Here is a 27,429-nt window from a genome sequence, read left to right as displayed (position 1 = left end):
GTGTTACAATGTTAGCCATGTTAGCATCGGGGTTTGAAAAAAAGGTTTTCACTCACTGGCATATTTGGCTACTAAATTTCAGAACTTCTACTAGCCAAAACAAAGCTATCACAAATAAACCAGATTTTCAGTCACAGCTTAGATTTAAAAATATTTATTATTAAATCTGATTCTGAATCATTGTATTGCTTTCAGCTTTGCGACAGTCAATCAATGTTGGCGGATGCCATTCAAATAAAATTGAAATAAAAACAAAATTCTCTGTGACCTCTCGTATAGTTGCCAAGAGTTGACATTTTTGCCCTAAGGTCTTGGTCTTTGACATTTATGAGAACGGGTTGGAAAAAAGTGGCCTCTTAATTGACTACCTGGGCTCTGGCGGAGAGTTAACCGGTCGAACAGCACACAGTAAGTGTTTATCACACACACAGTCAAGGCGGCGGTCCAAAACAGTGAAACTAATCATAATACAGACAGAAGTTGACTTCAAGAATGAACTAAGTGTTGTCAGAGATTGAATTAAGGCATTTGTAAAAAGAGCGAATGGAAAGAGAAAGTGTGATCTATATTATTTCTCTAGATAAGTACAGTATATTTAGGCTATTCAAGCCACAAACCTGTTACTGAAATATGCACAATACACATTATCCTAGGGTGAAGTCAGTACTTATATATATTTATCCTAAATTGTTGTGGGTTTTTTCAATGGAAAACTAGGCCTATGTGAGTGACGCTGTGGTGCGGCATGATTTTGAACAGCTGGAGTCATAGTTGGGCTCCGTCAGTGTGCATACGGTCATAAAAAAAACAATGTGTTCGAATCGAATTTTAATTATTTCCCCACCATTGACGGAAATTTCCGTCATTAATGAGAAAACGCTTCTCCGCCACTGACGTAAATTTCCGGCTTTCCGTGTTTTCACTGTTATATGGTAGGGGGCGCTATTACACGTCTTTAAGTTCTGAATAAGTACTGAATCTCCTGATCAAAACAACACAGGCGAATATGAAGCAGAAACAAGCCATAGCATATGTAATCATATAAATAACGATTATCGTTTTGATTATCATTCTGAATTTGATCTGGATACGTGTAGTCTTTGACAAAAACGCATTTTCTCAGCTTTTTGCTCAAAATGTTGCTTTTTTTATGAAACTTATCCACAAGTGTTGATAAAAAAAATAATGCATGAATCTAGAATAAAACGGGTTTTTGTTCAGATATTCATACAACAACAAAAAACTGGCGGTGGCTGACAACTTTTTTTTTTTTTAAAAGCTTGACGGGCATTGAGTTAAAGACGTGGCGTTCTCTCAGTGTGTGACCCTCTATGCATTGTTTTGTAAATATTTGAGGCTCCTTTTATAGGAAGGGCTCTGATAGCAATGCAAAGTGATAGAGCATAATTTATGAATCCTAACCCGCCAAAATGGCTTGTGTTGATATGGGTTACTCGCAGTCGCCACAGTGGATTTTCACCCACATTTGGTCGGTGTTAATTTCAAACCTTGGTTAGTATGTATCAAGCTTTAACTCCATGTATGATGCCCACATTTCAGACACTCATGCCAGAGAGCCGGTGGGCTGTACAACAGCCGTGTGGGACTTCAGAGACACGTCTGCATAAAAAAACGTCATACCTACAAAAATATTGCTTCTGTCAGAGAAAGATTCATCAATGCCGCCTCAGGCTTTTTCCACATGAGGTGATCAAAAATAACGTGGCAGGATGTGATTGGTTTCACATTCTTCCCAATGTATTGCAAAATCATCATCGACGGAGCATCCGTTTTCTTATGCTTTTCATATAACAACTCATTATGAAATGGAACAACAAGAAAGCTAACATGAAATAAAACACAATACCAGACAGTACAATGGTGTAAAAAAAGAAAAAAGAAAAGAGGTAAACTACTCAAAATGAACTACTAACATCTGAAAGTTTAAAGTCTCAGCGTTTTGACACCACGTTTTGGATTTAACAGTATTTTGGAGTGGACATGTCATGACTGTATTAATTGTCAACACCTGCCAGATGAAATTTATGTTCAAACTATTTTAATCATTGAAAAAAAAAGTTACATATAAACAAGTTTAAAAAAAAAAGTCTCCGAAAGGATATTATAAATGATGTCACTTCCTCATGTCATTCAGCCATTTTTACTCTGTCTGACTGTCTTTCCGTTCTCCGTTGTTCTCCTCTTCCTCATGGAAAAGTGAAGATGGGTCTGTTTGTTTTTTCAGCACCTTTACCCCTGTGAAGAGATTTGAGCAAGCGTCAGCTTATACCTTTCCATAACAGGTGTGACTCTTAAACCATCACACAACAGCTTACATACAATATTTGAATCATAGGCCTACTGTCTGAACAAACCGATGTCAATCTCCTTTGTTCTCGCGCTATAGATTGACTATTAACTATTTAACCACACTGGCAGTGACTAAATGAAACCTCAAAGATGATGACATTCGTAATACTAGAAAGTGTTTTCAAAATTGACGTGTCAATCATATTCTGCGGCTGTGTGGATGTGCCATTGGATTTTCTTTTGGTCAAGCTTCTATTTTATGAATGTTCAGGTTCAAGTACACCAAGGATTCATATGTAAATGAATGGAGGTAAATGGAACAAAAAATAAACAGACCTTAACCCAGAACATAACCCTGAAATCTGATTGGTTTATAGCAACGCTGTTCCAGGACCAACAAACGACAAATCAACATAATCTGCAAATCGCACTGAAAGCTTCTACATGTCACATTTCCCTATTTTATGTGCTTATGGTCCTACCAGGGCCGAATGGTGGCTGGTGCTGGTACGGTGTGTCTTTGCGTCGTGGGGACAGGTCTCCGGGTTCCTCTGACAGTGTGTCCAGGTGTTTCTGAGAGAGTCTCAGAGGAGGATGACTCTCCCTTTCCTCTTGTTGGCTATCGCTGTGCTCTCTACCTATAGGACGAACACAGCATGAGTCCCAGCATGCAGCAGTCTCAGTGTGACCTGACTTACCTCTTTAGAGTGATCATCTTGATGCAATAGAATATATACAATTAGGAGGTTACAATAAGCTCTTTTCTTAAAGGTGATGCGTGTCATTTTTGAGCAAACAGAACTGCAGAAACCGGCTAATCACAAGCTTCAAACACATATTGCATTGACCATCTTTGTAATACACCTGCACATTAGAAAATAAATATAACATTACCACTCATATCTACTTCACTGGGGAAGGACCAAAATTTCCGGTCACTCAAGATTGTTTCAATTACATATTTCAATTCACCAAATAAAATCTCACAACAGAGGTATCACATTTTGAATAGAGTGCAACAGTGCCCGCCCACTTTTTCAGAGGCGTTGGTTTCCGGAAGAATTTTTTCCATTAATTTCTCCATAGGGATTTCAAAAAAGCCTTTGTTAAAGCGTTATAACCAGGCCAACTAGCCTACAAGGATTTGAAGCAAAAAAGTATATGAAAATTGACAAAAAAATACAAATGTACAAGAATGTACCTAACGGCTTTAGAGTAAGAACTACAATCCCATGAAGCATTGCGAAGAGCATAATCAAATTGAAAAAAGATGGAGAAATAGAAAACTACTAATTTAAAAATGTTGATTATATATAAACAATATATATGCAAAATATGCATGTATACTGTATGTATTTTGAGAGATAAATGATTTAATTACGTCATTCGCAGTTCTTCATGGGAGTGGGCGGAGCTGTAGAGCTCTTTTGACATGTTTTGCTTGTTTTGACTCTGACTGGTGGATTTTTTGCACAGCATCATGGGTAATGTAGTTTTTCACCACAAAATCAGCTGTTAAACACGATTATTTAAAAAATAAATTTTAATAAATATCGGCTTCCTGCATTAACAGCAGCAAATCGCATCGTAGCTCACAGCAGTTATTCAAAATCAGTTTTCCTTATGGAAAGATTTTACTTCCGGAACCCGACTGATACGCACCATTGCCCTATTCTTAAGTAAAAAAACAGGTGTCACACCTTTATCAAAAAGGTGAACTGAAATGCAGGAATTTAATTCTTACCGTCATTCTCTTTCTTCTCTTTCCACACTTTCTGCTACTAGTTTGTACAGAAATTACATACTACACCTTAAAGCCTCATTACATATTTTATAGTACAAATAACAAATTCAGCTTTCATTTATTCATCTGAGAATGAGACAATTTGGAGGTGGAGATGAAGAACCAAAATGACAGTAACATTAGATAAACAGTGCTTACTCACAATTATTTACATCATTCCACGTTTTTTTATTTCAAGCTCCAAAATTGTTTTCATTTCATTGTCTCTACTTTACAAGTGAACCAATACCTATAAAGAAATTGTTACAACTTATCTGAAAGTGCCAAAATATGCTGCCCGCATTTCTGGTGCCACAGATAGACATATTGGAAATATTTGAAATGCCATTTTATCAAATAGAAAAACAAACAGGTCAGATAATTTCAGTACAGATTTCAAAGTGAAGAACAAGCATTACATTTGACACAAATAAAACGAATTAAAGGAAGTCATCACTGGAAGGGAACTTAGAAAGAGCTCAGAAAGTACAATGCATGTATTTAGAGAAAACATATCTTCTTATTCCAAAGAGTAGAGGGGACAGTAAATGTTTGGGACGGGCCTACGGTGTGCCAGGTACATTATTAGGGCTATCGAGAGACAGATGAAGGACTGCTCAAGTTTTTCTGTTCACTTCCTGAGGTGTCTGCTGTGTCTCCTGCATATGAATATACAAAACAATGGATAATAATAATGTTGAAAATAATAATAGAAAAAAGAATGTGGATTTTAAAAGAAAGTGGAGGAGAGACAGAGACAAAAAAAAGACTTGTCAGTAAAGTCCAGCAGATCTTCCGTCCAAGCAATCAGCTTTTCTACTACATGCTCGTGCACCAAGAGATTGTTTATGGAGGGTAAAAGCACTAAAAATTAAGTAATAAAATCAATACATAATTAAATAAATAAATGTATCAATTTATTTTGTAATAACAAAGTAAAGGCACCCATTTATTTTGCAATGATACAATCAATAATTATTTTTTGACAATTAAATATCAAAATAATTAAATGTACACATTTATTTTGTAATATTTAATAAAAACACAATTATTGTTAAAACATGTTTATCCACTTATGCAAAAATAAAACTGCATTTAAATAATTTAATAATAAAAGGCTAATTTCTGAATGACACCTGGATGAATCATGCACTTTCGGTACGAGAGATTTTAAAATATTTTTCACAATTATTATTTACATTCAGTAGTTTCTGACAGTAGTTAACATCTTTAAGAATAATAACATTGATTGAACTACTAATTTATTTATTTATTTAATTGTTAATTGGTTTCATTGTTTAATTTAACATACTTTGGTCCTCCATAATGATTTATTTATTTTACCCTGAGATTTAACCTTGTCCCTTCCCAGTTTTTGTTCTGGACTTACCCCCGGCCCCACTGCTGCCTGGCTGCCCCTCAGTACTGACATAAGACTCATTGCCATTGGGCTCTGAGCTGTTGTGATTGGCCCACTTAGCTTCGTTGGCAAAATGCTGTGCTGTGATTGGACTGGGCGTGTCTGGGCTGTCAGAGAGCCCCGCCTCCTGCTGCTCCTGCCTCTGAAAGTGCTGCTCCACCACCAGCTGCAGCTCTGCACTCAACACAGGACACACAGCACAGCGCCACACAGTGGACACAGGCTATCAGCACAGGCGTGCGAAGTGACACCTCTGAACCCCATCCAAATGTATGACATCAATCAAAGTACACTCAATGGTCGGCTATGAAATTGAAAATGAATGACTTACGATATGTATGCATGCTATGTCTCAAACCAAAACGTTTTTCAACTTAAAGGAGAGTGTTTATGCATTAAACATATTTATATTCACTTTTAAAAAGAGTACATTAGGCTTGTTTCATCATTTGGGCATAGGGCTGGGTAAAATAGAAAAGAAAATCAGCAATTTACCTACACATAATTTTACTATTTTATTAATACCTTTATATATATATATATGATGACACAAGCAAATTGTTTTGACTCGATTCATTAAAACTGAAGTCAGTTGATTGAATCAAACCTGCTAGCTTTAATGCAGCTTTGTGTATATTAGCAAGTCATAAGACAATGCAAGATTGAAAAATTAGTCTAATGACAAGCTCTTCAGGTAACTTATAAAATCTCATTAAAATGATGATATTCAGAATGTTGCTTAATTTTATATCACCAGCAAAATCAATGCAAATAAGCAAAATAAAATCATTTACATTCTCAATATTTTGCCCAGCCCTAGTTTTTATCAACAGCACAGTATTTCTTATTGACGTATCAGAATAGAGAGCTAATGCACTGTAAGCTGATAGCTCTCTCATGAAGCAGGTCTGAAAGCATCTTAAGAGCTTTCAGAAGGTTTCATCTGCAAACCTGAAGATGATGATTATGTTGATCCCTAACGCTTACAGTTCTCATTTATACAACATACTCATTGTCAGAAGACAATGACATGATTTACCAAAGTGTTAAAAATGGTTTAACAATATTTCCTTGTTTAAGAAAGAATCTACCCTAATAAAAAACTTATGAAAAAGCTAAGTAAAATAAAACCAAGCTACAAAACAGCAATTCCTGAATAATAAACTAACTAAATAGAAGAACTATGATCTACACATAGATAATAGAGCGCAACAGTTGAGTTACAACAGAAAAAAAATACCATTTATTTTAACCTTAAGATTTTAATACTAACAAAAATATCACTTTAGACAGACGTACCATTAGCTTTGAAGTTGTTCAGTAATTAAATGTGAATAAATTCCACAGAATCAATGTGATTTCAACTGCATTTAAAGCTGCAGTAGGGAGTTTTGAGAAAACGTTGACTTAAGGCCCGTTCACACCAAGCACGAAAACTATAAAGATAACGATAAAGATATAATTCTAAAAATCGTTCTCCATATTAAAGAATAACAAAGTTCACACCACAACTATAACGATAAAGATATGAGGAACGATATCGTTGGGATCACTTTCAGAACGATTTTTTTCCAGCTGTCGAACGATAAAACACTGACAGCCAATCAGAATCCATTCTAATTTAAAGGTCTCGTGCATTTAAAATGGCAGATGACATTGCAGAGATGTTAAACGTCGAAGTACAAAAAAATCCTCCACTGTTTGACAAGTCAAACCCCCTTTTCAAGGATACGTTAAAAAAGATGGATATATGGAAAGCAATCGGTCGTATCCTGGGAATAAATGGTGAGAAGTATTAATGATGAGATATTATGCAGTTAGCATAGTGTAACAAAATTACCTAAGGTAGGCTATCCAGCGCTAGTTTTGACAACATTGCTGAAGTTGCAGTGGAAAAGGCGTTGTAGGCTATAGGCCTACATATAGGTGTTGACTAGGCGATGTTTTTAACCCATCGTTGACTTCGTCAGCTAAATTCACTGTTAGATTAGATCGATTAGACTTGGTAGATTCACTGTTTAGATTCGCTCGGAACATAGCATGCTGGCTGAGGAAATCTGCTGGCAAAGAGGTGTAAAGGCAATAAGAACCGCAAAAACATATTCAACGACATGTTGTAAACAACAATTATAATAAAATACGGATTCTCCCAACTCCTCTCGTCTTTTAAGGATATCGTGTATCCAAAAGCGCCTGTTTTTCTTTTGATATTTTTTTGTAACGTAAAGCAGCAGCATCCATTTTTGCTAATTTGAAACCCCAGCGCGGGCGCGCCCGTGCTTAGAATTAAAAGACCGTTATCGGTCGTTGGTGTGGACGCTTATATAGTTATCTTTATCGTTATCTTTATAGTTATCGTGCTTGGTGTGAACGGGCCTTTAGCCTGAAAATTTGAATAAGCACAACTTACAGGTCCCACCCCCTTGCTCTCTGCTGTACTACAGCCCTCCCTCCACAGCTCCTCCCTCCACAGCTCCTCCCTCCACAGCTCCTCCCTCCACAGCTCCTCCCTCCACAGCTCCTCCCTCCACAGCTCCTCCACAGCTCCTCCCTCCACAGCTCCTCCCTCCACAGCTCCTCCCTCCACAGCTCCTCCCTCCACAACTAGATAAGGTTTGCTAGTACATTATTTCAGCATCATGACAAGCCAGTGAATTAGCAGGTTTCAATTGTTGGTTAGCACAGTGCGTGACATTTTATCTACATGTTATGCTGCTAGAGTTTTGACACCGAGTCAATGGGCTCTGTCAAATTCTTTCTTTTTCGCTTGTTTATCGTCATCGGTATTTTTCCTTTTACCTCTTTGTTTTATGAGCAGGTGCCACTTGACAAATTGGCAGTTTAGGTTGTTTCTCCGCCATTAGCACAGTACACGAGCGTGATTGAAACTGCTAAGACATTCCTCCTGGCTCTGATTGGTTGTTTCTGACCGGGAGCGGTGTATTTCTGCAAATGGCAATAGGACCACTGAGAGGAGCCAGAGGAGCTTGATTTTTCCACAGATTATCAGTCTCATATTCTGCTGTCAGGACATAATGACAGTTTTAATAAATATGTAAAAAATATTTTTTACAAAAGTTACCTACAGCAGCTTTAAAAAATAAAAAAAAATCACTTCAGAATTCCTGTTGAAAAATGACATACAAATAGTATGTCATTCTTCAAAAGGAATTTAGCGATTAAAAAATGATTTTAAATGTAGTCGATATATATATATATATATATGTATTTGTTTTATTTGGTCACTATTCAAAGCAATCTTCCCAAAACTTTTCACAATCTCTGGCTAATGGACAGAAGATCCCTACTTACACAAATGAGGTTTTGACACCACTGAACCACAACTAGCCTGCACCAGCAGAGCGAGTAAGCTTGGCATCTGCGCAAATCCGATTGCTTTAGCTGTTTCTGCCCTGCACCGACCCAAAGGATGCTGAGTGTTCATTCAAAACTGCTCTGCCAGGCTGTCCATTTGTGGCCATCTTTCTAGAATGATGTATCTCTCTCTCCTCCCCCCACTCCAATCAATAGCTCAAGCTAATGTGAATTTAGCACGTCCATGCCAGGAAATGGCCTTGTCCATGAGTCAGCGAGGCGGACTTCACCACTCTCCCTCCCCCATTTCATTGTCTTAAAACCTCTACTTTGTCGCAAACGTGGCTTGACGGGCAGTACACATGCTTCATCATGTTGCATGGTGGCACTTATGTGCAGAAAACGTGAGTTTGAATCCTGCTTGGGTCATTTTCTGCTCTATTCTGCCCCATTAATTGAACAAAAAGAAAGCCGTAACATTAAAACACGAATTAAAATAAATACTCCACTCATAACATTGCATGTGCAATGATAAAAAAAGAGAAAAAGAAAATGACACATTTCACTGGAGCTGAAACCCCACAAGAAAAAAGAAACAATGGCTACATAAACACTGCAAAGTTTTAAGGAGTGACATCTAGAATTGTCACAATCTTCGATTCACAGTTGTTGGCTTACTAAAATACTGCATAAACTAAACATAAATAAAGTCGGCCTCACTTTACAATAAGGATTAATTTGCTAACATTAGTTAACTACATCATTTAAAGCACCCCTATTATGCTTTTTCAGATTTGACTTTTCATAGTGTGTAATAGATCTGAATGTAAAAGGTCCGCAAAGTTTCAAAAATCAAAGTGCACGACAAAGGAAGTTATTGTCTCCCAAAAGAATGAACTGATTCTGAACTGCCTGAAACGAGTCATCAGTAGTTTCAGTCTAACTTCCTGCACAAACCTACAGTCTATGGTCTTCATTGGCTGCCTGTGAACAATGTCTACATTGACTCGCCCCCAAACACTAGTCGTAGCGAGGTCTGGAAAAGTTTGTTTTCTGTTATAAACATGTTAAGAAGACACCGTTTTCTGCAATGTAAAAGCAAATCCACTTTGCATGCACTTCCAAAGGATGAGGACTCTGTCTCAAATTGATACGGTAAAACCGCGTCATTGTTCGTATCACTGTGTATCAAATTCTGAGAAATCCAGAGCTGAAATTCAGGTATGGTAATTAACATTTCGTTTCCGACATGGGCTGTAAGCGGTAGACCAATCACAACAGACTGGGCCAGTGTATATTATTAGAAATTCAAGTGTTTTTCGATCTTGGAGAGCTTGTAGGAGACCTCCAGAACACAACTAGGAACATTTAAAATAACATAATAGGGGCACTTAACATGAACTAAAAATGAACAAGGGAATTTTTTGATGAAATCTGAGAGCTTTCCGTCCCTCCATTGAAAGCTACGCAACTGAAACTTTGATGCTTCAAAAAGTTCATAAAGAAATCGTAAAACGAATTTTTAGTCAAAATTTTCTGAAGAGACACGATCGCTTTACAGTATGTGATGAACAGATTAAATTTAGGCTTTTATTCACATATAAACATTGATCAGCGAACATAAACAGAAGATTGCAGATGCTTGCTTGAAGTGCGAAAACAAACCTTGTTGGTTCTTACAGAAGCTCAAACGTGCTGCATAACAAATGAGAATGAACCCTTATTGGTTATTAAAGGTGCTCTAAGCGATGTCACGCGTTTTTAGGCCAAAACATTTTTTGTCACATACAGCAAACATCTCCTCACTATCCGCTAGCTGCCTGTCCCCTGAACACACTGTAAAAAAACGCGGTCTCTGCAGACACCCCAGGCTCCACAAACGGCAACAAAAACAAACTGGGCTAACCCGCACCACAAAACATAACAGCTAGCCTTCGTTTTGTTGACAATACTTCAAACGTCAACAAGAAGTGATGTCATCCAACATCGCTTAAGCTCAAACGTGCTGTGTAACACAAGAATGAACCTCATTGGTTCTCGCACGACAAGTGAACATGCTTGAACTTCCACTTACCACAACTGATGTGTGAGCTGATGAATGTTTAAATGCGAATAAAAGCATAAATTCAATCTGTTCATCATATAAAGAGATCGAGTCTCTTCTGAAAATATGGACTAAACTGCTCAACTCATATGGATTAGTTGTATGGTCTCTTTATGAACTTTTTGAAGCATCAAAGTGGTAGTGGCGCAGCTGTCAATGGAGGGACAGAAAGCTCTTAGATTTCATCAAAAAGATCTTCATTTGTGTTCCGAAGATGAACGAAAGTCTTACGGGTTTGCGACAACATGAGGGTGCATGAGTAATTAATGACAGTATTTTGATTTTTGGGTGAACCCTTTAACATTCTCAAAGATTAATAAATGCTGTAAAACACACATTGCTCATTGTTTGTTCATGTTAGCTAATAATGCATTAAGTAATGTTAACAAATGAGACCTTATTGCAAGTGTTACCATAAAATCATTGCAGCTGAAAATCAGGAAAGAGCAAACTCAAAATGAATCTCTGGCTATTTGCTTAAAAAATACCTTAATAATCTAAAATTGAAATAAAATTAAATCTGAAAAGCTTTTAACTATATATTTCATATATTAATATGTGCAAAATACTAAAGTCTTTACTTTGAATTAAGCTTATAAAGGATACATTTTACGAATGAAAATGCTTTTTAATTAAGAACTATTTATGGTCAAATGCAGTTTACTGTCTTATTATATCCCATTATATATCATTATGTAGTATAGTTGAAAAGTCTGAGACCACATTGAAAATCTGGGATTTAGAATCTTATTTAAACCTGAATTTTATATATATATTTAAGGAAATGTTCAGTTTAAATTTTAAACACTGCACTATTTCTAGGCCACTAATCAAATAATTACATTTGTGAAATTGTGACTCTCAGATGTCATTGCTTCCAATGAAGCTCAAGATGCTCTTTGAATTATTCTCAAATCATGCTGGAAAAAAACACATGCTGCAAAATAGACGCATATTCACTATGCTGTCAGACCTCTGGGAGTGTATGTGGTTGAGAGCGGAGGAACTGTGTTAATATTAGCGACTGATCCATAAGCACGAACAGTGTGAGTAGTCTGTTGAGTGGGCTGCATGTGTGGGTCATTGGATGCAAATCACCGCCTCCATCGCTGCATTATGTGTAGTGTGAATGTTAATGGTGAAGATGGCATGGCTGAGTAAGTAAGTGTACTGTGGATCAAACACACAGATGGCATAGACAGATCATTCCTACTATGCAGTACATTTATTGCATTAATATAGTCTTTTTTAAAAGATTGAAATTGCATAATAATTAAGTTAATTTTACACAATGTTCTCTCAATTTTGAGCTGATGTTATTTTTAATTGATAATCAGTTAATAGATTTTTCCTGTGTCCTGTCATCAGAATCATTTTCCATCCTGTTAATCATTTGTAAAATCCTTATAATAATAATAAAAAAAGACATAATCCTTCAGGAGGTGACATCCTTTTGGAGAGAAAACAAAAACATAAAAAAGTGTTATAAAAGTGCAATACCCATGTCATTATACACATTTGTGTCCTTATAAATCATATAAACAAGCACACACACACACACACACACACACACACACACACACACACACACACACACACACACACACACACACACACACACACACACACACACACACACACACACACACACACACACACAAATAATTAAATAAATAGGACGAAGAATTAAAGTAATAATGAAAAAATATTACAATAAAGTAAGCAGAAGGCTAATGTGCATGTCTGCATAGCACAGTGTTATTTTAGTATAATTGATATAATATAATAGTTTTTATCAATATTTGAATAGTTTTTATTTTTATATTTTCGGTTTTCATTTCATTTTACTTAAAATTTTAATAATTTTTTTAACTTTTTTTATTTCAATTTAAGTTATTGACGTTAATTTAAGTAAAAATGTTGCCTTTAACTAGTATACAACTGTTATTCAAATAATGTTTATAATACATTTATTTATATTATAAATAACTGTCTAAATATTAAATGGTTTGTTTGACTTGAGCATGATTATATCAATATTATTAACGGTGTAGACAAATATGAAAGTTTAGCTAACTCTCAATCATCACTGAGACATTTGTTCATCAAATTAAATTTCTAGCTATTGTATAAATATAATCAAGTTATAATTAAAAAGTTTAAGTATTGAGTTTGGTCAAGGCCTTTTTTTCTAAAAGTCTGGTGTATCCCACAAGCACATGCATTTTTTAAGAGCTCAAACAGGTACTGCATAACAGGAATGACTCAGATGGTGTATGGTTACGTAAGAGCCTGAAACGTCACAAAATATGCAGATGGTGTATATGGTACCTCTCATGGTCGGTGGCGTGTAGACGCTCTGTTTCCTCTGGGCTGGAGACAGCTGGGCACTCTGGGCCTGGCGTGGACAGTGGAAAAGCACAGCGTGAGAGAGGGGATCTGATTTCACACAGACTCTATTTCAGGAGCTTTGCTCCAGCAGGTAATCAATGAAAACTGCATCAGAACTCCATCCATCTCGCAGTAAAGCTGAGCATCTTAGCATAGAGAGCTGTGCAGAGGAGAACCCGGAGGCTTAGCTTACATACCGCCACATCCACTAAGACGGCTGAGAAGAAATAGCGTGTGATGTCTGATACGGTGTGAGTGAGAAAGATCAAATCTAATGGTCATGTTAAGTGCTGGGTTCTCTGTTATTGCTTTAGAGTACTCACCTCTGTTTGATTTCCTGTAGTCTGCTTGTCATCTCCTGAAGGGGGAAAAAACAGAAGGGGGACTTACTGTTATCGGTGCTTTATAGATGCAGAAAATGTAGCTAAAAAGTAACTTAGCACTCCAAAGTGAGAAAAAAGATACTACATTATCAAAAATAGAGTTCTTTATTGGCATCTCTATGGTTCTACGAAGAATCTTTAAAATCCACGGAACCTTTCCATTTATTTAAAGGTTCTTTAAGGTGGAAAAAGGTTTAAAAAAAAACAGTCGTTCTTTTAGGAATTGTTCACTGAAAGTTCATTCAATGACACAAAAAAGGTTCTTATATGAGTTCCAAAGTTTGGGGCCAGTACGATTTTTGGTAACACTGGTTTGATGGTTCACTTTAGACATTCTACCAAGTAACTTTGCAACTACAAGTCAACTACTCTGCTTAATATCTGCTAACACTGCTATCCCCCAACTGACATTTGACTGACTATAAGTAACTTTGCAAGTAAATGTCAACTTATTCTACTAACCCGAACTCTATCCTAACAGTCTACTAATAAGGAGAGTTAGTTCCCAAAGCTAGGATGTCTAAAGTGGACTATAAAGTGCCACCCAATTTTTTTATATATATTTTTAATTTTTTAGGAAGGATGCAATAAAATTATCAAAGGTAACAGAAAATACATTTATAATGTTACAAAGAATTTATATTTCAAATAAATGTCATTCTTTTAAAAAACAAAAAACCCTGAAATTTTTTTATCACAGTTTCCACAAAAAGATTAAGCATCACAACTGTTTTCACGTTATTAATGATAACTAGAGATCCACCGATTGCAATTTTCTTGGCCGATTCCGATTTCTGATTTTTTTTTGTAAGTGTGACCTGCCGATAGCGATTTTTGCGCTTTCCGATTTTCTTTCTAAGAATTATATACAAACAAAAATCTACTTTTCTTCAATGCAAAATTGTATTAAAAATTAAAAGAAAACAAAAAAACAAGTAAAAAGTCAAACACAATTTCAAACCACAGCACAAATAAATGCAATAGAATAAAGAGAAATATGAAATAAACACAGCTGTAAGTTTTTCAGGTGGGTACACAGTATATTCAGGTTAAAAAGTTTGTCCCAGTTTTGCTTGGTAACCCCAGTAAATTTTACAACACCTGGCTTGTACTGTAAGTTCTCATAGTTGCACCTTAAAGAAGAACAGTAGTGTAAAAGTTGCTTGTATTTGCTGACATATTACTGAGATATTAAATCCTTGTGAGCGCAGTACAAAAATGGCATTGGCTGCAATGTGACAGCTCAGTGTAAGCCAGCAGGGTGAAGCTACCAGCCTAGGTGATGTGATCTTCCAAAAACGTCATTTAATTACTTGACCTTTCATATTTTTGATGAGTCAAGATGAAGAAACATAAGCAAGGTCTTAATTTAAAAACATTTAATGGTTAGTTAACCTAAAAATGAAAAATGTAATTTACTCTCCCTCATGTCATTCCAAACCCATAAATATGTCATTTTCAGAACACAAATGATATTGTTCCACCCCCTGATTTCATTAAAAAAAATATTTATTTGTGTTCTGAAGATGAATGAAAGTCATGAGGGTCAGTAATTGATGACAAATTTGATTTTTGAGTGAACTAACCCTTCAATGAGCATGGCTGAAAGGCAGTAGAGATAAAACTGTGACAACTGATCACGTCTATCCAGATTTCCCTGTTATTGTTATTGTTTGGTTTTATACAGGCGTCTGATATTAATGAAGTCTGGGCACAAGTATCTGTTGGGGTGCTGACGTTGGATGAAGATGTGCATCTCTCTTCTAATCTTCTCTACCCTGACGCAGAGTCTACTGTCATCATTGTTGGGGGAAGTATTGGACAATCTCCAGAGCCTACAGAGCAATTCGCCTGTCATATACACTCACCTAAAGGATTATTAGGAGCACCATACTAATATTGTGTTTGACCCCCTTTCGCCTTCAGAACTGCCTTAATTCAACAAGGTGCTGAAAGCATTCTTTAGAAATGTTGGCCCATATTGATAGGATAGCATCTTGCAGTTGATTGAGATTTGTGGGATTCACATCCAGGGCACGAAGCTCCCGTTCCACCACATCCCAAAGATGCTCTATTTGGTTGAGATCTGGTGACTGTGGGGGGCCATTTTAGTACAGTGAACTTATTGTCATGTTCAAGAAACCAATTTGAAATGATTCGAGCTTTGTGACATGGTCCATTATCCTGATGGAAGTAGCCATCAGAGGATGGGTGCATGGTGGCCATAAAGGGATGGACATGGTCAGAAACAATGCTCAGGTAGGCCGTGGCATTTAAACGATGCCCAATTGGCACTAAGGGGCCTAAAGTGTGCCAAGAAAACATCCCCCACACCATTACACCACCACCACCAGCCTGCACAGTGGTAGCAAGGCATGATGGATCCATGTTCTCATTCTGTTTACGCCAAATTCTGACTCTACCATCTGAATGTCTCAACAGAAATCGAGACTCATCAGACCAGGGAACATTTTTCCAGTCTTCAACTGTCCAATTTTGGTGAGCTCTTGCAAATTGTAGCCTCTTTTTCCTATTTGTAGTGGAGATGAGTGGTACCCGGTGGGGTTTTCTGCTGTTGTAGCCCATCCGCCTCAAGGTTGTGCGTGTTGTGGCTTAACAAATGCTTTGCTGCATACCAATTGTAACGAGTGATTATTTCAGGCAAAGTTGCTCTTTGCTCTTCTATCAGCTTGAATCAGTCGGCCAATTCTCCTCTGACCTCTAGCATCAACAAGGCATTTTCGCCCACTGGACTGCCGCATACTGGATGTTTTTCCCTTTTCACACCATTCTTTGTAAACCCTAGAAATGGTTGTGCGTGAAACTCCCAGTAACTGAGCAGATTGTGAGATACTCAGACAGGCCCGTCTGGCACCAACAACCATGCCACGCTCAAAATTGCTTAAATCACCTTTCTTTCCCATTCTGACATTCAGTTTGGAGTTCAGGAGATTGTCTTGACCAGGACCACACCCCTAAATGCATTGAAGCAACTGCCATGTGATTGGTTGATTAGATAATTGCATTAATGATAATTGAACAGGTGTTCCTAATAATCCTTTAGGTAAGTGTATTTGCCATATTTGGATTGCTGCTACTTTTGGAATACCCTAAAGGCATGAGAAACACTTTCAAGTTCATCCAAAGAGTGATGCTTGACTTGGGACAGAACTAAAAAAACTAAAACTAAAGTGACTTTTTGAAAATAATTATGTAAACCATGCCAACTTGTGGTGACCAACCCTGTGCCATACTTAAGCTCATCCTACAGCTAAGAAGCACAAACTAAATTAGATTCTGTTTTTGATCTGTTTAAACATAATTCTAATACAAGCTAATACTGTATTGCGAGTGTAATTCATAATAGCAAATGTGCAATCTCAGTTGGTGTAGAAGAACCATAAAAACATATTTTATTTAACTTTGAACTGTCTCTGTGTGTATAATTGTAAATGTGATTAATGGAACCTTTTTTCATTGATTTGTTATGGATGTTTAAATCTCAAGTAAAGTTTCTTGAGTAACATGTTTTTGCAAAAGGCAATCGGTTTGCATGGTTTTAACAAGCAAATCCAATTGCTGTTCAAGTAAATACAACCGAGAAATGCAAGTTGCAGAAAATGTTACATTAGTTAGCTCAACTTAAATAAATTTGTTGTTTGGAAAACACACATAGTATATTGCACTGAAAATGTAAGTGTAAGTGTACAACACTAAATATGCATTTGTTAGCACAACATACTATTCTCATTTCACTTTTTTTGGAATTTACAATGTAATATGTTACATGATGTAAACAATCTGTGCTTCATTTATTCTAAATTTATATATCCACAAATTCTTTTAAAGAACACTAGGGGTAAAGCCAAATTTAGACCATGCAATTATGTCTTATTTGATTCAAGAATGGAATGTGATAGGCGACTCCCAAGTTTCTTTTTCATAATGCAAACTGCTTTTAGGAGGCTGACCCATTTCTTTCCCTGACTGCACTAAGTGGGGCTTATACATTATTTCAGATGTTGAAAAGTGGAGATATTTGTTCATTTCAGGACTTGAAAGACAAATTTAATCTTCCATGGTCATTATATTTCTCTCAGGGCAACTTACAGATTCATGCATGCTCTCAAAGCGTATGGATGCCCCTCTTTAGCGGTCTATGGGCTCTGAATGATTTTATAAAAACTGGAGTGTTCTTATAAACCTTTCTAAATTTGCATAGTATGCAGTGAGGATCTGGAACATTCGTAATCTGATATTCACTGGAAGGTTGTTATTGCTGCAGCTTCAATGAACCAGAAACGTCAAATTACTCCTTATCATTTTGTTCACAGATATTATTGCACACAAAAAAATGTGTTCAGATGAAACATCCAGATATAATATTACATATCTTTGCAATGTTTTTGAAAGAAGTCTCTTATGCTCAACGAAGCTGCAGCTGAAAGTTGTATTTATATTGAAGAAATATAGCCCTTTTCATCAATAAAAACAATAGAAATATTGCTTGATCAATCTGATTTACTGTGTGATTAAGAGTCATTGCAAAACATGATTTAAAAAAAGTGAAATTAGTTCCGACAAAATCATTTGTTTGTTAATGCTATTTAATTTGAATGAAATCCAGATACGTTTTGGGGGCCACTATGTTTTTAACACTAATTTGTTGTTAATGTAGTCTGTTTTGTATCGTACATTCACACAATGAAAGCTATTATGTACTGTGAGGAGCGTATGCACCATCAACAGGACTGACGTTCCACTTGTTTAAGGGGGAAAGAAGACTTTAAAAGCCCCTGGTTTCTCTTAAAGCCACTGAACATCTTTATTCCCTGACCTAATAGACACTTAAGCCCATAAATGAAGTCTGAGCAAACGCTGGATTATGACTTCAGACCTGATCTTAAGTAGAACCAGAGGTACACAGTGAACCACAGTAGCCAGAAGAGCTTTCTTCTTTTATGGGCCCACTGGCTCCACACATGAGGACCTTGTTAAAAAGACGAATCGTACAAAACGTCCCAGCCATAGGCACAGGTTCTGCTCAATGAGCACGGCACCAAATTACCCCTCTAAACGCAATAACAAGCCAAGCCGCTCATCAACTTCATCTTCTGCTCGCAGTTACACGTTTCCCAGTTTATGACAAGCGGCGCTCGTGTGACGCAAGTTCTTAAAGCTTCAAAAACGCTCTTTATTAGGGACCGATTCCAAGTGTTTTGGATCAGAGGAAGAAATGCCAGCCAAACAAAGAGGTGCTTGTTTTGTGAATGCAGCTCTGTGCGTCCCACCTCCTCTACACGCCCCTGCGATCTACATCCAAAATCACAACCGCAACTCAACAACAAGCAATCTACATCAATCAGGGAAAACAAATGAACAACATTTCCCAGTCATTTGTCAGGTTTGAATGGCTTTGCTAGAGAGCATGTCATCTCTGTTGAGTAAGACCTGGCGAGCGAAGGGAAGCTTGTGAGCTCATAAAAAAAGCCTTCTTCTCAAGCAGAACTGGCAGATGGCAATACTGGCTCTAGCAGGAGGGTTTAGTTTAGCTTTATCATGACACCCTGCCAAGTCAAACACAAGAGTATGGGCACATATGATCTCTGTGACTTTCCAGCCAAGAGTCCACAGCACTCGGATGAGGCGGATCATTGCTATGTTTATTCACTGATATTAAACAATTTATGAAGACACTGGATGTTTGAAGATTATATATCACTGATTCTTGAGACACAAAACAAAACATGTCACGGCTTTATCTGCCATTAGTTCTGAAAACAGATACTATCACTACAACGTTCGTGCACACATACAATTTTATTTACCATTTATTTGATCAAAATTATTACATTAAATGATCACTCACCACCCCTAAAATAGCCTCAAACCAATACTTTATTCATATTAAAAAAATAATATAATATAATATAACATGATATAATACAATATAATATAATGTAAATATGAAAAAATTATAATAATATTTTTGAAAAACACTGTTCTGACAAAATGAAATGGTTAATATAAATAATAGATCTAAAATGTTTCACAGCTTTGTCTCTACCTTTAGTAAACAATGCCAGATATTTATTTAAAAATAAAACAAAAAATCAGGCAAGATCAAAGATCATCTTTCCATATTTTACTGGCTATGATTTCAACAACATCAAACAGACTCATAGTCTATAATGATTTATATATTTCATTTTAAGTAATTGTGCTTATATTTTCTGTCACAATCATATCATATCAACTAACATTGTAAAAAAGGTTTGGGAAGACAATTATTTTTTTGGACCTATCAGAATCCGGATTTAATACATTTGTGATATGCAAAATATGCAAAAATATGATTTTCTCACTGCCCGAGGTGACAATTTAATTTATAGAGCTGAAAATCAGTTTGAAACCATCCTGTATGTCAATTTATTCATTCAATTATGTGAATAATTAATTTACCATTATTTATTAGTAAAATCACTAATTTTGTGAGGAAGTGTAAGAAGCAGGACAGATTAATTTGAAACTATTTGAACTGATACATAAACTGTTTTTTTTTTCTGTTCTGTAGCCTGTTTTGCAGTTCTCAACAATCCCTCATGTCTGATCTCAAAGTACCCAGAGAATTCAAAAGATTCACTGTCACAATGTGAAAAAACTTCATATGCTTCTGTAAAGTTTTTTATGCCTTCAAGTGCTTCTGACTTACAAGCTTGGAACTCAAAATTACGATGTGATGTGTTATAGATTTTAGGTCAGAATAAATTGGAGGCATTGAGCAATTTCATAATTCTTTCTCTCTTTTCACTTGACAAAAACAGGAAGCTTTTTTAGCGCTAATGCAAGACTGGAGATCAAAGGATGTGCATTAGGTGTAGAAATGATGATTTGTCAGTGTATTTTATCATTTTCATGCAACCACACGTTTTGTCCCACAAGCCTGGCGCCTCATAAACATAGCTATATGTGCTTTCTGTCAATCTTTATTACTGTTTATCAAAATGTAAACAAAGTAAATTATACAGTCTTACAATTAAAACTTAAGTATGAGCAATGCCAATTAGCTATCACTCTTTATTTTCCCCAAGTAAAAACATTGCAGTAGGGCTCAAATCTTGAACATGATCGTTCTGACACGACTCGAAGGCAACATTTGTTTGGATTCTGGAATGATTTCTCCACATTTACAGTGCCAAAAAAAAAAACGCTTTCTCATGTGGGCTGTTGAGTGGGATTAGGGTCGAGGTTACCGTGTTTACAGATGACGCAGTGTGTTGGTATTTCCCTCAAGTGGAAAACTTTATCGTTTCTGCTTGCATTTGGAACACATATGAAATTCATCAGCATAATGTAAGTTTGATGGCAAAAGTTCTCAGGTAAAGACTACATGAATGTTCCATGCAAGTTATTGTGAGTTTAAATTATAGAAATGAAGTGAGATAAAATGTTACACTGTAAGATCGGAATTTGCAATTGTGATTTAAAATGTGCAATCATGAGAAATGAAGTTGCAATGTTTTTCCAAATTCTTGAAAACTATTGTGTTTGTGAGATAAAATTATGAGATAAAAACTCTCAGGTTGGTAGATACTGAGTCACATTGTGAGATTTAAAGCCATATTGTGAGATAAAAAGACATATTGGGACATATAAACTCCCATTTGAAGATATGAAGTTATATTGTGGGATATAAAGTCGTGGATAAAAGTCACATTGTGAGATTTAAGGCTACATTACTAGACAAAGTCACCTTGTGAGATGTAAGGTTATAATGTGAGATTTAAAGTCAAATTGTGAGATTCAAGGTCACATTATGAGATATAAAGTCACCTTGAAAGATTTTAGATAAAATTGTAAGATTTAAAGTCATAATTGTGAGATATAAAGTCATATTGTGAGATTTAAAGTTACATCTGGACATAAAAGATACATTTTGGATATAATAAAGTCGTATTGTGAGGTACATCATATTGTGATATATAAAGTCACTATTGTGAGAAATAAAGTGACTAATGCTAGATATAAAGACACATTGTGAGATTTAAAGTCACAATTGTGAAATATAAAGTCACATTTTGAGATTTAATGTCACATTGGGGCATAAGATCACATTTGGAGATAATAAAGTCATATTGAAAGATATTGTCATACTGTAAGATATAAAATTGAAGATATAAAGTCACATTGTGAGTTGACAGGCTTACACTAAGACAGACAGTGCTTACACTAAGCCAGGATTAGGCCTTAGTTCATTTAGGGCATTTAGGTAGCTTTTACAAGAGTGCCTTAGAAAAAACATTACTGGTGTGCATCTTGAGACAAAACAATGGCACTGACATATTTTATGATATGTCAATGCCAGTTGCTTTCAGTTAAAACAGCTCAAATAGTAATTTTAGTCTGGGACTAGACTTAAGCCTTGTCTGTGAAACTGTGGAGTAGATGGTAATTGTTAAGTCACAATGATGGGATATAAAATCACAATTCCCTTTTTTATTTACTCTGAGGTGAGAACGGGCTTCTATCAAGGGTCATTTGCTGAAGCACATTCTAAGTGTAGGTATAATTGAATCTCAGCAAAATACATCCCATCCATTTCCCAAACAACCCTGAATTCCTCCCATAGATTAGCCCTATCGTTCTACAGTGAGGTTAAACTGAAAGTTCACCCAGAAGAGACAACACTTGAAAAATAGGACAGAGCTACGGCTCAACGGTCTACACAGACTGGCCGCTCACATATGCTGACGCCATAGGTGGGTTGTTTGTGCTGATAGCAGCCTGTTGACCATTGCCACATTCTCAGTGTGTTGTCCTGTTCCGACCCAAGGCTAGATTACAGATGCTCCGACGTGAAATGACCTCGCCAGGCCTATCATGTTGTCCTTTAAACCAGAAGAGCACATTTCCTCCGGCAATATCATATAATGATTGTACATGAGAATTGGAGAGGGCCTATTTTCATAACAATACAGAAACCCACGGCTTTATGTAAACAAAGGCAGAAATTCAAAAGGAATACTTCACAGCTGAACCCTTACAGCAACCAAACCTTGAAAAACACCACCAAATGATGCTCAAATACACCAACTCTGGTTTGCTTTGGAAAAGAGCAGTCATGAGTTCTAGCCCTAATGAATTAGGGATGCTAAATAACCAAAGCAAACGAATAGATTTTGAGATCTGTACGATGAGTGAATACTGGGAACTTTACCCTAAATGTTCTGCTTAATGAGAGACATTCATTAAGAGTTCACAGTAGATTATTGTCTTAATTTAGATGCATGTAGGTTGCACAAGGGCTTCAATAGTAGTTCAATAGGGCTTTGTTTGCTACAACCCAACTGCCCATATAGGTTGAACCAGCGCTTTCAGTGAATATAAACTGGCATGCAACATGTTTAATGGTTTAAGGGTTTTACCTGATGCACTGGGATCATTGTAGATAACCAATGTAGCTGGAGTTGGTCTGCGTTTGCGAATCTGAAGAGAGAAATAAATCAATTCTATAATAATATTGTTATTCAAAAAAGTGGAGGTATACTATATAAGAGGGATTCTTAGGCCTGACACGGAGCAGAGTGTCTAAAACCCCTTTAACTGTGGTAAAATCACTTTGATACACAGCATTAAGTGGCTTTTTAGTTTAATATTATACAGCATCCATCTGGGAAAACAAATCCTAAGCCTAAGCTGGTTTTCTGATCTTAGTTGGTTTAAGCTGGTCCCCCGGCCTGACCAGCTGGAAAATGCCCTCTAAAACAGATAATAAACCAGAAAACCAGCTAAGGCTTAGATGTGTACAAATCACATTTAGACATAAAGAGCAATTCTTCTGCTTATATAGTTCATTTCACATGTAGGCTACCTCAAAATGTTACTTAAAGAAGCATCAATATGATTAAGATATGACATATGATTAAGAGTCCAGACATGGTGAAAAGCTGTTTACACATTTTCAAATTGTTTACAAATGAATAACACATGTAGGAATAATTCTGTCACCTTTTCAGAGAGGTTTTTTTTTCCTGTGATCCAAGATATCCGACAACTTTGAACATGGCTCATCCAATTTAGATCTCTATCTACTCTAGTTGTAGTATAACATGATACTTTTAGTACTTTTGTAAGTGTTAGCTGACAATAACAGATGGAACATGGGCGTAAAATGTTCATGCTGACTGATTTACCCCATGTGTCCGGACACCAGCATTTGTTGGGTGATTCACTGGGTCAATATAATCAATTCCCTGAAGAAGGCTGCTGGGTTTAGATCACATTTAGCCTCACAACATGCTGTCTTAACACATGGGAAACAGCATGAGCTCACACTCAACAATGTCGTCCTCCATCCATGTGTTTTAAATATACCTAAACTTTAAATATACCTAACAGATAACCTATAAGAATGACCCAGAGTGTGAAAGAGATTCAGGAGCCATCACTTGACCTATCAGGCCAGTACTGCGTTCTCACAACATCATGTACTGTACATCAATCCCCAACCAACTCACTGGTTGCACGAAGTTTCTCATGACCTTACTGAATGTTGCGAATGCTGGTGGTGTCACTAAGGTAATGTTTTTTAGTTTGGTAAATAGCTTTTTGAAAACGACTATTCCAAGCGTCTTGGATGCAGATAGAGCAAATCAAAACTGGTCAGTTTCCAGCAAAAGCCAATAAGCTGGCCAAACGTTTATCCAGCATATGTTGATTTTTGGTATGTTGATTCCTGTGAAAAAGATGAATGCACTATCAGCTTTTAAAGAAAAAAAAAATTATTTCTGCAAATTATAATATAAAGGAGACCAAAGCCAGTTGTAACAAGGCTTATATCAAAATTTTCAAAATCAGAGTCAAAATCTTTTTACTGAACAATCTGACCTACTACTAGCCTGATTGCTCCAGCACATAAAATCACTAAGCCTTGAACCTGCATTGGTCCAGGTTCCTTTAAAAAAAAAAGAAAAAAAAAAAAAGTCTCCAAGAAGCAAGAGTGAATGCCGCCTTACAGTAACTGATGGAGAACTTACTCAGCACAAGAGAGCGTGCCACTGATTGGACATACCGGCATCATCATAAAATCAGCCCAGCACTTTCCTGTTATCACACTCTCAGCAACAGCACGAACATCAAACACTTTTACTGCCAGGCATGCAGCCTCTCCGCTGAATCCAGATCCATCAATGAACAGCTCTACTATAGCTGGAACACAACAAAAATGTAGTCTGCTGCATGCAACCACAATTACAATTTTTATGATGCACGATTTCCCTTTACCACCAAACTCACACCCATTGCAAGACAATAACTATTTTAAATTTAAAAGCGAAGAGTAAATGTTTAATTTCTTCCTCGTACTAAAGTGCATGCAATACCCTATTTGTTTGACGCATAACTGTTCTGTGCATTAAAAAATTACATATTTACCAAGCACTGCAATCCCACAATGCATGACATCATATCATAAAACTGATTTTGGCACCAATCTCCACAGATCTGATGCTTCAAGACCGTCTCAAGGGAGCCAAAGAGCAATGCAGGCCAGTCTCCATTAGGCACAATGCAATAAAAGAGCTTCTCTCTACTTACATGCTCGGCCGCCTGGGGATCCAACTGGCTCTGGAAGAGTGGAACGGCAAACTGAATTTTCTTGGGGCTGTTGGGCTCCATGCTGAAAGAGAGAGCTGACGGAGAGAGAGATGGAGACAAACTGGAACCCTACTTATCAGCCCCTGTGTTTTCACTCTCTCCTGTATGGCCCGCCTTCCTTTACTCAGAGAGAGAGAGAGAGAGAGAGAAGAGAGAGAGAGAGAGAGAGAGAGAGAGAGAGAGAGAGAGAGAGAGAGAGAGAGAGAGAGAGAGAGAGAGAGAGAGAGAGAGAGAGAGAGAGAGAGAGAGAGAGAGAGAGAGAGAGAGGATCAGCCACAGAGGCAAACAGCAGAACAAACAGTCAGTCTGTCCAGTTGTCCCACTCACTTTGCTTTGGTCCCGTGTCCCATAAACCTCACAGAAGCAAAGATTGGCTGCAGGACTTTCTCAGTGTGAGTTTTCCGACTGCTCTGGGACACGCTCAGATCTCTCTCTGCTTTGGTTTCTCTCTCGCTCTCTCTCACTATCATTAGCAAGACTCAGAGCAATGCAATATAAGCCCCCACCGGGACCTGCTGATGCTCCTACATTATTTATGATCCTGATTCAGGATGCTATCGGCAGTTTTCGCATCACATGGCCAGATTTCTCTTCATGGACACGGGTAAACTGTGAGACAAGAGAATGTTCTTTATAATGTATAACATGCTTGATCACACTGGCACTTCATTTATGGATTTTTAATTATTCAGGGATTCTTGGGAGGTGGGAATGAATCACTGCCCTGCTAAACCTGCCATTTTATTTTTAGGCAGAGTGGATGTAGTATGAATCAAGGGTTTAAGACAAAAGTGAAGAATGTTTTTGTGAAGTAATGTTTTAAAATATAAAATGAAGATTCCTATAACTTTTGATCCAAAGGATTTCCATGCCTTTTCCAGGTATCTGTGACTGATATAGGTTTTTTATTTATTAATTTAATAAAGATTGCCCTCACAAAGAGCAATTTCTAGCTGATATACTGTATTTTCTATTAGCCGTCCTTTAGAAAAAGAAAATCACATGTAATATAATAGAGAGCTTTGTGCAATTGAGTTTTGCACATGTAAAAAACCCCTAAGAATATGTAGAAATGTAGCTTTAAATATTAATATTTTAAAGTTGAGCATAATTAGAAAATTCCTTTGGTATTTCCAGGTTTTCAATAACCCCAGGATCCATGTAACAGTGTTGTTATTGCTAGCCAAAATTAAATTGTTTTTGTTCACAAGTAAATATGACATAAAATATAAATATTAAATAGGAAATTCTTGCCTTGGCAACTTACTGAAATGTGTTGGTTATAATTATTCACTGAAATGAGTTGGTTATAATTAAGAAATAAGTTTCTAAAATAAGTTTAGTAATTTAAACAAACTTAAACAAATAAAAAAAACAAATAAAATAAAAACAAATAAAATATTAAAATAGATTTTTTAGAGTAATAAAAATAAACAAAAGCACACAGCATAATTACAAAAACTTGAACTACTTAAAATCTTAATTTTCTAATATGCCTTAAAAAAGAAGCAATGGCATTGTTTTTTTTTGATAATGAATGTAAAAACTGGCTTAATATTAGGTGTAATGATTCAAAGTGTGACCACGTATGGATCCTAACGTTACAGGACAGACGCCACCTGTGCTGTTTGCTCGGGCTACTGGACATCTGCCAGTGAGATAACTGTTATTGATCAACCTGCCTGCTTTGAAATAGGTCATTAGTCTGTGGCCTGTCTGAAACACAACCTCAAGGAGCAAAATGGAGATATGTCTGGAAACAATAACTAATATGAATGAAAATGAAACGTACAGTTGGTTCAATTTTACTAGACACACATATTGTACAGGGCATCTCTGAGACCCTACAGAGTACAAGCGGTTTAGAGAATGGATAAATGGATATTTGCAATGCTGTCCATTACATAAGATTAAGAAGAGGAGTGATAACCTTATTTAGTTGCAGTGTGTATATATACAGACAAACAATTGCAAATAATTTTTTAATGCAATGTAAAAGTTGCATTTAAAAATAATTAAAAATGTATTATTTTATTGTTAAATTTAAATACAAAGTTCTGTCACGAAA

At 36.5% G+C, this 27,429-nt stretch overlaps 1 protein-coding gene across 3 annotated transcripts; it reads right to left on the bottom strand.

Annotated features, from left to right (window-relative positions):
• Window positions 1–138: 138 nt before the first annotated feature.
• On the bottom strand, window positions 139–25,832 carry ppp1r1c (protein phosphatase 1, regulatory (inhibitor) subunit 1C). 3 transcript variants are annotated; one of them, XM_077216009.1, is made up of 7 exons: window positions 25,689–25,832; window positions 25,302–25,479; window positions 23,132–23,192; window positions 13,647–13,681; window positions 13,264–13,330; window positions 2,793–2,948; window positions 139–2,256 (listed from the first exon to the last, which is right to left on the bottom strand). In XM_077216009.1, the coding sequence occupies exons 2-7, from the start codon at window positions 25,380–25,382 to the stop codon at window positions 2,162–2,164; spliced, it is 495 nt and encodes a 164-aa protein (XP_077072124.1). In that variant the 5' UTR covers window positions 25,383–25,479; window positions 25,689–25,832; the 3' UTR covers window positions 139–2,161. The 3 variants fall into 3 exon arrangements, with proteins under 3 accessions (XP_077072124.1, XP_077072125.1, XP_077072126.1); XM_077216010.1 differs by having other exon boundaries at window positions 25,302–25,475; window positions 25,689–25,773; XM_077216011.1 differs by lacking the exons at window positions 139–2,256; window positions 2,793–2,948 and adding exons at window positions 4,262–4,752; window positions 5,484–5,687.
• Window positions 25,833–27,429: the final 1,597 nt, after the last annotated feature.

Source organism: Siphateles boraxobius, unplaced genomic scaffold (genome assembly GCF_051911475.1).
Source record: "Siphateles boraxobius isolate OS27281-9 unplaced genomic scaffold, OSU_SipBor_1 7, whole genome shotgun sequence".
Lineage (NCBI taxonomy): Eukaryota > Metazoa > Chordata > Actinopteri > Cypriniformes > Leuciscidae > Siphateles > Siphateles boraxobius.
This window is presented reverse-complemented; position numbering and strand designations above follow the sequence as displayed.